This window comes from Python bivittatus, unplaced genomic scaffold (genome assembly GCF_059951505.1).
Source record: "Python bivittatus isolate LINGU-HERP-01145 unplaced genomic scaffold, Pbiv_v1 ctg000980_np1212, whole genome shotgun sequence".
NCBI lineage: Eukaryota > Metazoa > Chordata > Lepidosauria > Squamata > Pythonidae > Python > Python bivittatus.
In genome coordinates, this window is record NW_028277125.1 from 19,578,059 (window position 1) to 19,591,702 (window position 13,644).

The 13,644-nt window shown below is 37.7% G+C and overlaps 1 protein-coding gene across 5 annotated transcripts in view; it reads left to right on the forward strand.

The window, feature by feature from the left end:
* PPM1L (protein phosphatase, Mg2+/Mn2+ dependent 1L) overlaps window positions 1–8,184 on the forward strand; it is a 173,504-nt gene extending 165,320 nt beyond the window's left edge. For all 5 annotated transcript variants that reach the window (XM_088132562.1, XM_088132561.1, XM_088132560.1 and 2 more), the window contains exons 4-5: window positions 542–703; window positions 6,739–8,184. In XM_088132562.1, coding sequence (XP_087988688.1) covers window positions 542–703; window positions 6,739–7,085 — 509 coding nt within the window. In that variant the 3' untranslated portion in view covers window positions 7,086–8,184. The remainder of the gene's footprint in view (window positions 1–541; window positions 704–6,738) is intronic.
* Window positions 8,185–13,644: the final 5,460 nt, after the last annotated feature.

The following is a 13,644-nucleotide window of genomic DNA, read 5'->3' on the forward strand; positions in this document are numbered from 1 at the left end:
GCAAGCTGATAATGTCAATTTCTCCCTTATTACTCTTGCCCAGTGGGAGAAGACAGACATCAGTTTATCACTGGGAATATAGTTCCTATTGCAGTTTGTAATATGGAACCTGTTTTTCACTTACATTTACTGTGCTTGGTAAGGCTTCGTTTTTGTATGTTTTATTTTTGCACTTCTTGTGTAATTAGTATTGGGAGGAAAACAAAGGGAATAAGGATGAATGTGTATATACCATTGGGACATGGGGCCATATTTTTTCCTGCAGGTTTCCTGAATGACAAGCGAGGTGAGAACCAGCCCCTGAAATGCCAACCAAATATCAGATATACAAAAAATATTGTGGAAAGAAGAAATTGACTGTCAGATTTATCAGTGCTGTGAAATAGGCTGTCATCCTAGTACTAGATGTTTTGTTCAGATACAAATGCAGCTGCCATTCCTGAATGCAGATAAGGTAGATGAGGAAGAGAAAATGATGGAAGCAGTGGAGATTTTCGCTCCATTGTCTTAATGGTCTCCCATGTTCCTCTTTCCCTTTCAGGAACAACATGTTTGATTGCTTTACTGTCAGATAAAGAGCTCACAGTGGCCAATGTCGGAGATTCAAGGGGGGTCTTGTGCGATAAGGATGGAAATGCTATTCCTTTGTCTCATGATCACAAGCCCTATCAGCTGAAGGAAAGAAAGAGGATTAAGAGAGCTGGTAAGTTTCTAAAATAGGGTGCGTGGTTGGTTGGTTGGTTGGTTGGTTGGTTGGTTGGTTGGTTGGTTGGTTGGTTGGTTTTACATCATGGCAGAATGTTGTATTTGTTGATTTGCTTATTTCCATTCTTTAGTAATTATTTTATTTATTGCAATGTGATGGGGCTGAATTTTCTGGAGAATTCTGGCAAAATAAAAGATGAATGTTATGGAAGAAGAGGGGAATAATAGAAGTATTAGATAAATTGTTGTGAGCAAAGGAGGAAATGATGTCTACTTGTCTTTCCATGTCCCAAAGTTAAGCTGATTGGCTTCCTGCAACTATGAGTATAAGGAGAACAGGACAGACCCACTGTACATAGTTCCCAGGGGTGCCTTAGTATCTGCAGTTTCTGACAGTAGTCTCACTCTCATGCTAGCCCTAGTAACAATGTGTAGTACTGAGCTTGTTAACAAGTCATACAGGTCCAATCAGAGGATCTGAATAGTAGTCCTAAGTGGAGGCAACAGGATGTTAAAACACAGAAGAGTTCACCTGGTGTATGGTAGCTCAGGTCTTCATGTGTGAATTGTTACATAGCCCAAAAAAGTAATTCCAACATCCACACACAGGAAGTAAAGACAGATTTGCATAAATATAAAAATATTAATACGAACTGCCCAAGGTTCAGTGGCCTTGGAATCCTGGTTAAACAGAAGGAATGCCTGGAACTCTTTAGGCTATAATATATTCTGTGCAGGTCCTACTGCATTTTTAAAATTCATCTTAAGTGCCATCTCCACAATATCTCGTAGCCTGAAACTGCCATTTCCATAAGTTCATTACATGTTGTATGACAGACAGCTTTTCTGGAAACAAGTTCATTGGGTGATCCCAATTTATAGTACTGAGAGAGAGAGAAAATACCATCTCTCATTCTAAAATCATGTCTACTGTCCTCTCAGTTTTAATGGTTTTTAAGTAATTTATATTTTCCTATTAGGCAAGTTGTATGAGCAGTCTTTTGGTTATGTTTGCAAAATACATCCATCCTTTGGTTAGGACCACCCAAAATGGTACAAAAGAATGTACAAGGGTTGGAATTCTCCATAATTCTTCATTAGACAAAATGTTACCAAAATGGGATGTGGAAGAAGCAGGAAAATCCAAATTTATTCCACTTGTTTCAGCCATAAAATCAGTCACAAGATGGAGATGCTAGATTAAATTGATTAGTCAGTGGGGAGTGTTGCCAATGTCAACTTATACTGGATGTTGAAGGACATGTTATTTTTGGTTTTCTCTTTGTGTTACAATATTCTAGCGATGCTTTTTTAGATATACAAATCAGCAGGAGGGTGTTTTTTTTTTCCCTATTCAGCTCTGAGTGTATTTTGCTGCCATGTGAGGATTTCACTGAGAGCTTGCTTAGGCTCTAGAGCTTAAAATGTCTGTTCCTTATAGACAATAAGTTTATTCAGAGAGAACCTCCAGGTACTTTTGGCTTGAGCTCTTTTCTAATATGTAGCCATGCCCAAAATCAGGAAATCCTCCTTCGGCAGCATCTTGACACACACAATATTTGAGTTTATAATGAGAATTTTTAAGGATGCCTGAGTATGGGATGTTTTTAAAATGTGGTTGGTGAGGGGTTTTTTTGTTTTTTGTTTTTGTTTTAATTTTAGAAAATGATTCTCATCCAATGCTGGGCAGCACCAGATTTCAGAAAAGCACTTTCTTAGGAATCTGTGTTGGCTACAAAGTTTAGTATAGTAGAGTTGGTTCCATCAGCCATCTCTTTTCTGTGAAAGTGAGAGAGGGAGAGGAAAAGAAAAATTACCTGGCGGGGCTTGAAAACGTATTCAAATATATTTTTGAAAACTGCAAAAAGTAAACAAGAAAATATGTGCCTTTCCTCTTATACTTGTCTGTATTTTTTTATGATCATTGTTAAGAATAAATCATCCATCCATCCATTGTTCTTTACTTTGTGGCTTTAGGCATTGTGGCATTTTACCAATGTGTAAAGCAACATAAACTAAGCTCAAGAAAATATACATTATGTGGTTTGGAAGGTAGCTGAGAGCATAGGGAGAGTGAGACCTTATATAGGTGTAAAAATAGAAGCAGGGATTATAGTCAGTTTATTTTTATTTATATTTATCATTGGATTTTCCCTTTTCTGTTTCTATAAACATTTAAGGTGCCTTTCAGCAGTATTAAAATACAAAGCATAAAACATAATAAAATCAGTGAAATTAAAATCAAAATTAAAAATTAAAAGTTTTCTTAAAACAATTACAAGTTAAAAATGGTTTAAATGTAAATCGCTATGGGAATTCTTTTAATGGGAAGCAATATACACATGTCTAAAATGAATAAATAATAAATAAAAGTTTGGCAATAAAGATGACCTCGTGCTGTTTTCCTAATTTGTTCTTGCTTTCTTGCTGAACTTCTACCATGCATGGCATTCTGTAATATGCTTTTATCTGTACCAGCCTTCCCAAATCTTGGAGCTTCCATATATGTTGGATGATGTTGGTGTGAAGTTCTGGGAGCAACACAACTTGGAGAAGTCATAATTGGAGAAGACTAATTTGCACTGTACAAATGAACATTAGTTTCTCTCTGTTGCAGTGCACTGAAAGAGGTGGAATTTCCCCTTTAGCCAGAGACAGTAAATCCTTCCACTTTAAAAAAAAAAAAAATATTGCATTTTAAACTATAACAAAAGAGAAAAGGTCAACTGTAATAATAAAAGATGATACAAAAAAAAAAAGAACCAGAAAATAAACAAAATATGGGGGAAGGGAGCTGCATGGGAGAAAGAGTGCAATAAAGGAATGAAAGATTTTGTAGAATAACGATAAAGCCCTTTCTCACTGTAGAACAACAGAGATTCATCTGAGTTCAAGCTTCTGCCCCTTCACTTGTTTTATCTCCAAGTGAAGGCAACAGGCAAGTGGAGATGGCCAGCTGAGCTGGATGAAGCAAAAACTCTGCCAGAACATCTTTGTTTTCACACACTGGGCCAAGAAGTTTTTTCTTTCTTTCTTTCTTTTTTCTTCTTCCTTATGTAACCTTATCTTACATAATATAAATCTGCAGACAGAATCAGGGTATGAAGACCCAGAGGATTTCCCTTCCACATGTTTTAAGTGGTGGGGACGTATTATAAAATATTTTAGCTTTCCATAGTATTGCATCCTCATGATATTTATCATTTAATGGATTGTTTTTAACTCTCATACTTTGGGTGCTTTTAGGATTATTGTGAACTATGTTGGGATAAGTAGTGGAAGAGAAAAACTTTTCATGACAGTATAGCAATTGCTATTTATATCTATATACAGTCCAATAACATGAATACATTACAGGTAGTCCTCGTTTAGCTACCACAGTTGGGACCAGCAATGTGGCTGTTAAGCGAAGCGGTCACTAAGTGAAACCTCAATTGTGCTTATGATCTTACTTCAGCTTTCCTTTGCTTTACAGACCTGTGAAGGTCGTCATTGTGAGGACTGGTCACAGGGTTACTTTTTCATCATCTTCATAACTGTGAATGGTCACTGTATGAGGCAGTTGCTAAATGAGGACTGCCTTATAAGCATTCTCAGAGGCTCAGCTCCAAGGGCCCAACTCATAATTTGAACTGGGCTGAAGTTTCAGGGGATGTTCACACAAGATATTTTGTTTTTTCCAATTAAGACAGAGTTGTAAAATGTGCCAGGGGAATTTATTGCTTTCCTTTTGGTGCCTAATAAAGCAAGGGATTATTATTTTCATAACTTTTTTTCTGGATCATTACTGCTACTGTTCAACCAGAGGTTTTTTTTTTATGAGAAAGATAAGCCTTTGTTTGTATGTGCTTTTCTTCATGCCCCGGAGTGAGTTTTTGACTTTTATAAGACTAGTTGGATATCCCAGTTCCATTATAAATCTTTGCAAATGAGCGTGAACCTCTTCTTGAATTCTCCCAGGGGGATACACAGTGCATGATTAAAATGAGAGGGAGATTGCCTGAGCACAGGCAAGAAGATTTCCTTTATGTTGCAAACAACAGAGATGAAGGTTGAGTTTTCTTGCTGTTCAGCAATTTGTCATATGCTGTATATGGATGAATCTGCCTACGGAAATCCATCTGTCTACCATTTCAATACCACCAGCATGGATACTGATTTAATCCAACCCCTCATGGCAACATTTGGATTCCCTGTACTTTCTGCATCAGATACAAGATACATAACAGTAAATGATTCATTCCAATAGATCTGAGATAGAAAGGGATATTCTCCCAGTCTATCAACTCTGGTCTCATTAATCACACGTGCTACCGAATATGTTTTTTTTTTCCCTAATCCATTTTCTTTTTACACTGTAATCTTATGCATGTAAGACCCACAGACAAAATTAGTATAGGAAGGAACACCTGCACTAGGGATTGTGTATCAGGATTCAGAGCTTTGGGAAGAGGAAGTCCCCATCATTTCAGCCAAACCCTTCTGCACTGGATTGTAAGCCTGGTCACGTAACACAAGGGAGCACAGCAACATCACCCATAGCATCTGTCAAGCTTTTTGTGCTACCTCATGTATTGTTTATACTGTATGTATGTATGTATGTATTTGATTTCATTTCTATAGCCACCCTCCTCAACAAGTGACTCTGGGCGGTATTCTGTTTGTTAAAAATTCGAATCACAAAATGTATGAGTTGTAAAGGATCTATAGAGTTTTTCGGGGGATCTAACCTTCTGCTCAGTGCCTAAATCCACTAAACCATCCCCAACTTAGTTTTAGTCTCAAAACTAAACCCCCTTTTGAAAACCTCCTGTGAGAAAGAGCTCAGCATTAGACAGATTATTCCTTTGCATCACAGGTCTTAGTGTTGAGAAATTCCTTGTAATATTCATCCTGGACTTCCTTTAATTTCACCCCTTGGTCCTTGTTCTTCCTTTGGTTTCAGCAGAGAACAGGTCACTCTTCCTGTTTTTCTTTTTTAGATATTTGTAAACACCTTGGGTGGTGACCTTGGGCCAGACTTTGTCTTTCTGCACTAAGAAGAAGGCAATGGCAAACCATTTCTCAAAAATGTTGCCTAGATAATAGCATGGACTTGTCCATGTAGTTGCAAGGAGTCAAGGTTGACTCAGAGGCATGCGCATACACTCAAAAAGACTGCTATCATCTCTCAGTCTTATTTTGCAAGCTAAATATGGTAAACTCCTTTAACCATTCCTTGTAGGGCTTGTTTCCAGACCTCTTATAATCTTGGTAGCTTTCCTTTGAACCAGTTTCTCTATGACCCTTTTAACATGCGGTGCCCAAAGCTGGGCACAATACTCCCAGGTGTTGTTTAGCCAGCTGAAAGTACAATTGAACTATTATCTCCTGTGACACAGTGCTTTTGTTAATGCAACCCAAGATTGCACTGGCCCTTTTAGCATTGTATTTTTCAAGAGGGGAAGCTAACTGGTATGTTGCAAAGCAAATATTCAGCTTCAAGAATTGTCTTCTAAAGAAAGTCTCTAGATCTCACACAGACAAAAGGCAATTTTAAAAAATAAAAACATCAGTGGTTACAGCAGGGTGCTTTGTTTAGAAGTCCACTCATCTGGCCATTAAAAAGACAAAATATCTGAAAGAACTAAATGAGATACAGGGAGCAGCTTCACCAGTTTATTGTATAGTAAAGGGATGTTTTGTGTCCACAGTATGCTCTCAAAATTCCAGATGTGCTTACTGGTTCAAAATATTTGGTGATTTTTGGTGTAGAAAGAGGCAAATAGTGATGGCTTTCTGCCTATATTTGCCTTAAGTAGCAGAATCCTTTCCCCATGTTGAAGAAGAAAAGGAGCAACTGAAAAGCCAGGTTTCCTTCCTGTGTCTTGGCAACAGACACCCTGGTATGTTATGGGAAAGGATTTTCTTGAGAAAAAAAATTGTGAAGTTATTCAGTTTTCCTAACTGATTTAATAACCCAGTAGCATGGAAGCTTCTGAGAACAATTTCCAATAAACACCATTTAATAGGTTTTTTCTCTCTCTCTTCCAGGTGGCTTCATTAGTTTCAACGGTTCCTGGCGTGTTCAGGGGATCCTGGCCATGTCTCGTTCTCTTGGGGATTACCCGTTGAAAAATCTGAATGTTGTCATCCCTGATCCAGATATCCTGACCTTTGACCTGGACAAACTCCAGCCAGAGTTCATGATCTTAGCTTCTGATGGGCTCTGGGATGCTTTCAGTAACGAGGAAGCAGTGCGGTTCATCAAAGAACGTTTAGATGAGCCACATTTTGGAGCCAAGAGTATAGTGCTCCAGTCTTTTTATAGGGGATGCCCTGACAACATTACAGTCATGGTGGTTAAATTCAAGAGCAGCAACAAAATGGAAGACCAGTAAAAAAAGAAAGAAAGAAAGAAAGAAAGAAAGAAAGAAAGAAAGAAAGAAAGAAAGAAAGAAAGAAAGAAAGAAAGAAAGAAAGAAGAAAGAAAGAAAAGTAATACCACCCTCTGCCTCTCACTTGGCGAACTTCTTCATTTAACCTTTACACTTCAACACAGTAGACAGCTGTAGCAAGTATATTAGTATTAAGATTGTTCATCCAAAAAAGAGAGTAGAAAATCACTCTTTTTGATAAACACAGCAAACAAAATCAACAATTCAATTTCTTTTTCATTTTTTTTAATGAAAAGGATCTCGTACCTTTTATTCTCTAGATCTTTAATGATCTCAGCTTAGAAAATCCTTCAGTTTTAAAGGCCTGTGACTCCTGCTTCAGAGATTTCAAATGGCTGCAATTCCCTTAGTTTTCACATAACAACTTAGAACTGCATTTGGACGTGGGCAGCTGAGACATGGCAGGAACAGCTGGTTGCTTGGAAGCAGTTGATAAAACTGACGTGGGATTTCCACCAGTGTGACTATCCATTCTAGCATCCTCTCCTTTGTATTACTGTTTCTGCTTAGTTAAACTGCAGAAGGAACTAAGGCAGATAGCTAACAGTTTGCAATTGTTGATTCACCTTTTCATAAAAAGGAGGTACCAGTTGGTCCATAACAGACAACTACTGTCTCTTTCTGTTGGTACACTTCCTGCTATACCATTAGCATTAAACAATTGAGCTTTTCCATTACTGTGTTTATAAGGTTTGTGTGCATGCCATTGAATGAGCTTTGCTTCTTTTTTAAAATCTAGCCAGCAGATAGCTTTTGAGGTCCATGCTCACTGAAAAAATGTCCCATTTATTAATTCTTGTTTCTATATGGGCTGTATTAATTCTTGTTTCTAGTGTGGGGCCATAACTCTGTGCACTTCAGACATCAAAAACTGTTGTTAGGGCCATGGTATAAGCTATGATTTTAGCTTAGAAGATTCTGATATAAGACTTTAGCATTTCTAAACTTGTGTTTAGGGAATGAGTCTAGGATGTTGATGAAGCAAGCAAACTGAAATGGGAACCTAGTGCCGAGCAGAAAATAGAGCAGGTGTTTTTTTTTTCACTAGCAGTGAAGCTTTGTTTCAAAAAAGAAAAATTGGCAAGGAGGTCTTATGCTTTAAGTATTTAATGATGTAAATCATCAAAAGTCAGCCTTAGTAGTAAGTGTTGCCTGCGTATAGCTGTAATTTGGAACCTATCAATATCATGTGTGTTGCTGGAGAAATTTGCCTTTTCTCACTTTCAAAATTGATTGATAATTTGGTATGACCTGGCTGCTTAATTACAGAGAGCATATCATCTGATCATTTGAAAATAATGGGATCACTATGGGAATCTGGAATAAGCGTTACTTTCATAATATGTGCTTGAGAGGTGTGCAGCTTGCAAGACCAACCTTCTGCAGATTGATGGCTCCAGATGTGTTGGGCTGCAATTCCCATAATTTCTGACCAATACGTCTGGAGGGTGGAAGATTGGGGAAGACTTTGGGTAACAAGATGCACTTTGTGGTAATCAGAGATGATACCTGACCTTGAGATATTTGCTGCATTGTTTAAAATATATCTTCTTTCTGACATTAGAATTATGGGGCATGATCAGGGATTCTGTTTTATGATAGATCCAGTAGTATTTTTCTGTGAGCAGAAGAGGCATTAATGGATGTCATCACTGGACACTCCAATAGGATTACTTCCAAAAGAAGACAAAAATAAACTTATAAATATGTGGGATATTGGTCATGTCTACAGGCTGTAATTCAGAATCAAAACTACAGAAATGTGAGTTAAAATACCCCATTAGAAGATCTCTGTAAAGATCTTAGAATATAGCCTCTCAGTTCTAATTAAGGTGCTCTAATTAGTTGGACCTTACCAGGATTAATAATTTGTAAAGTGCTATTTAACCATCTCATTTCATTCTCTGTAGGTATATAGAGGATCTCCTGAACAGTTAACTCAGGGGCAACAGGGGAAGGTGCCTTAGTCCATCCCTAAAATAGATGAGTAACTTGAAATTCATACAACAATGGATTAAGATATACCAAGTGTGTATTAGTTACTTCTGATGTCTTTATTTTTTGCCTTTGCTTATGTATCCTTCTTAGTGACATTACTCACATTCTCAAAGTATTAGTATTTTTGCTAATTTTGATTGATTACGTGCCATCAAGTCAGTGTTGACTCTTAGTGATCACATCAATGGATCTCCTCCATGATAAACTGTCCTTCAGCTCTTCCAATAGTGCACTCATTGCCACTGTAAGTCCATCCACCTTGCTGGCGGCCATCCTCTTCTTTTCTTTTCTTCCACCTTCCCAGCATTAGAACCTTTTCCAGAGAGCTAGGTCTTCGCATAATGGGTCAGAAGTAGGATTGTTTGGGTGACTAAACAAAAATAAAAAGATGCTTCCCCAATCTTTATTTAGCTGCCTTCATATATAAAAATGAAGGTGTTTCTTTGATTCAAAGATCTAATTAAAAAATCAAAAATAAAATTATAAGCTAATGCACCAGAGTCATTACATATGGTTGTATTGCAGAATGGAAATGTTAAAAAGTGAAATGGCTTCAATTTTTTTTTTTTTAGCTTTCTAAAACTCTATAGTGCTTAAAAGTTTGAGGTGCATGGAATAAGAATTACAAATAAAAAATTACTTCATTTAACCTGGTTAGTAGAAGATGTATGTCCAAAATCTTGGGTGGCTTTAGCTGGGAACAGTTAATTCTGGCTTAGTGCTTGCTGCAGTTCTTTTGAGGGGCTTAGCTGAATAGTTTCCCCCACCTGTTTGCCATGATAACTGAACCCTGGTGCTCTAGATCAAATTATTGAAAACATATTGCATTTTCCGCTCCCTTTGTTGATTAGTCCAAACTGCCTTGCAGGATTTGTTGGAGTAACATAGCAATCCTCCTGTCAAAGCTGCCATATTTTTAAATTTCCAGCAATAGCATATCTCTTTGTGATTTTGGGGGGGAGGGGATTTGTTATAAGAACACCCATATCACCCACCCTGAACTTTCTGTTGTATATGCCAATATACTATATAACTATGGCTAAATTAAATAACACAAAACATATTGCACTAATTTTGCATTAGCAGCAACTTAAAAATAAAACCAAAAGTATTCTGAAAAGTAATTAGAATAATTTTCATCAAAACGTAAACATCATAATTTGTCATTTATGCAGGACTCTTGGGAAGTTCTTGCTGATATATTTGTGCATATAAGTTGCCATTATTTATGAGTTGATTTGGAAAAGAAATTGTCCCAACCAAAACCAAAAGTCTCTTGGAGACTGCCAATATCTGCCTACATTCTATATATGCACAGCCCCGTCCGTCACTATTGACAACTATCAAACAATGTTGACTCTTCATAAGATCCACCACTTTTGTGATAGGTATTAATATATATCTGTTAAAGTAGGACTAGAAGGATTGGGGGGCATTGCCCAATTGGATAAGATATCTTGGAAATTTGTATGTCGGAGCAGTGTCAAGCAACAGTTAGTGGATTGCTGCCATCATCTCTTAATACCCACTTACTTGAGAATAAACCCCACTGAATTCAGTAGAACTAACTTTTAGGAGATATGCATAAAATTGCACTGCCAGTACACTAATATCAGTATTAGAAAGAGGAATGACTGAAGCATACTTCCTAATCCAGCGTTGTTTCTTGTTCAGAAAATTGAAGCATATGAGATCTTAGAAAGCTATCCAATTTTTTATAGTCCAAAATAAATGTTTTAATTGTATTATGGATACACAGCATCACTGTACAAAATAATCACAGTAAAAACACATTTAAATGGAACCTGCAAATGTATTTATTTACAGTCTATGGAAAGCTGTTTTTAATATCTGAGGAAGAGAAAATTCATTAGTAACAGGAAAATAGCTGTAAACAATTACAGAGTACAGATTATATTCAGTCAAGTGTTTAAAAAGGCCACATTTAGCTAGTCACCTAGTCAACGAAGGGCAAAAAAATGCATGCTGCACAAAAGGCTATTCAGAATTGGCATCATACAAATATTTATAGACATTTACAATCTTCACTTGGAGAAAAAGCTCCTACTTAACAAGAAAACAGGCTGGGCAAATGGAAGAGCTTGACCTGAGATGTAGTATCTGTGTTAAAACAAAATGTTCATATGCGTATCATATAGAGAATATTTCAAAACTCTGCATTTTCACAAACTCAGAATATTAAATCAAGCATAGTCAAGTCCAGAAGCAGAATGTGACTTCAGTGCTACTGACTTGGATTCAGAGATACCATGCACAATTGAAAAAGTTTGTCAAATTCCTTGAATTTCCCATTGGTGCCATGGCATCATGCCAAGGGATATGTGGACCTGCTCTCTTTTGAAAAGAGAGCAGGCACAGAGGGTTGTAGAGGAGAGAAGTAACCAGAAAGGTCCCACTGCCCAGTTCTGCAGAATCTTCACTGAATCTGACCTGCTGAATTGATGGACTATCAGGCAATTAAATGATTATTTAGTCCAAATGTGGGTGCCCTCCAGTCCAAAGGGTGGGAACCTGTCACTAGACCTGTCACTGTAACTCCCAGAATCTTTGATCACTGGCCATATTGACTGGTGGAGCTGAGATTTGTATGTCAGCAACATCCAAGGAGTTATTTGTCCCTCTTCTTTTAATCAGGCTCTACACCAAATATTCCAGTAGTAATGTATGGCTGTGAGAGCTGGACCATAAAAAAGGCCGAGCACCGAAGAATTGATGCCTTTGAACTCTGGTGCTGGAGAAGACTCTTGAGAGTCCCCTGGACTGCTAGGAGGTCAAACCAGTCAATCTTAAAGGAAATCAACCCTGATTGCTCATTGGAAGGATCGATAATGAAGCTCAAGCTCAGATACTTTGGTCACCTAATGCGAAGAGAGATCTCTTTGGAGAAGACCCTGATGCTGGGAAAGATTGAAGGCAAAAGGAGAAGAGGACGGCAGAGGATGAGATGGTTAGATAGCATCACTGAAGCAATGAGCATGAAACTGAGCAAACTCAGGGAGGCAGTGAAGGACAGGAAGGCCTGGCGCAATATGGTTCATGGGGTCACGAAGAGTCGGACACGACTTAACTAAACAACAACAACACCAAATATAGGAAATCTAGTGACCTTCCACTCCCAGTTTTAGATTCCAACTCTCATTAGCCCTAGTCAGTATGGCATGCAGTAAGAGATCATAGGAGTTCACCACAACTAGTGGATACTATGTTGCTTACCCCTGTAATAACAACCAAGCCATCAGTATTACGATTTACTGAAATGTATCTTAGCACTATATTTATTTTAGTGCAGTGCACACTAAATTATTTCAACCCTAATTTGTGACCAATTCTTAATTAGGAAAAAAAAACCCTCTTGCTTTAGATTTATGGGTGCGTAGAGCCTAATGTAGTGCAATAGGCACATGGATTTTAATAACATTAAAAAATGTAAGAGCACCTATGTGAGAATTAATAGAAAGTCTCTAAGAATGCTGATATAACTCTGCTTTCATTTTGTACTAAGACAGTGGGAAATGTCAATTTGCAGTTTATGGGAAGAAAGAAGCAAAACCTTTCACTTATGAAAGTGGTAAACTAAAACAGCAGCTTTATACAGTATTAAATCTAGAAATTTTCTAACCCCATACAGGAAATGTATGATTTTGGCAATTTAAGGAATTAGGAAAGTTTGCCATTGTTCATACCTTAGTCCATGCAAACAAATATGTATATATTTGTGGAGAATACTATATACTATAAAATATGTATACCATTCTCTGAGCAACAGATTCTCTGTGTTGTAGGAATGATCTATTAACATTTATTGTGAATTCAACAAAAGCATTTAAGCCAGATGGGTTAGGAATAACAACACTGCAAGCAGAGTACACAAACTAATTATAGGTTGATGGCACATCTATGTTTCAGTTTAATTGATCTCTATAGGCACAATCCAGTCAGTTACAAGGGCTTTGGGTCCATGGGAAATGATTCAACACACGGCACACAAAATCTTGTGATTTCTTAGTTTCGTTTCCAGGCTTATAAGGCTATTTATGCAGAATTCAATTAAGACAGTTAAACAAGCATGAATTCTTCTTCTCACACCTTCCTCCTTTCTCTGCTTCAGCAATAAAGGAATAGGAAAGTGGTGGTGATTTATTACTACTTGCACCAGTGTATCTCAGTTAACTGATTTCCTGAGGGTAATCTAGTTGGCTTGAACTTGAGGTTGTTTAGGTGTACAGTTTTTCCCCTTCCCAGTTAGAGATGAGAGAGTGTTCATTACATTGGCTAGCCTTCTCTCTCAGACTGGTAGGACTTGGTCTTCTTTCTTCAGCCCTGACTGAGGCAATCTGCCCTGAGAAGACAGATCCCTTGCTGGCTATCTCCCTTCTTCAGTGATCTTCCCTGGACCCTACCCAGGAATCCTTCAGAAGCCTTGCCCCAAGCTCTTCTGGAACCAGCATGCCTTTAGCAGTTCAAACTGCCTAAAATCCATTTG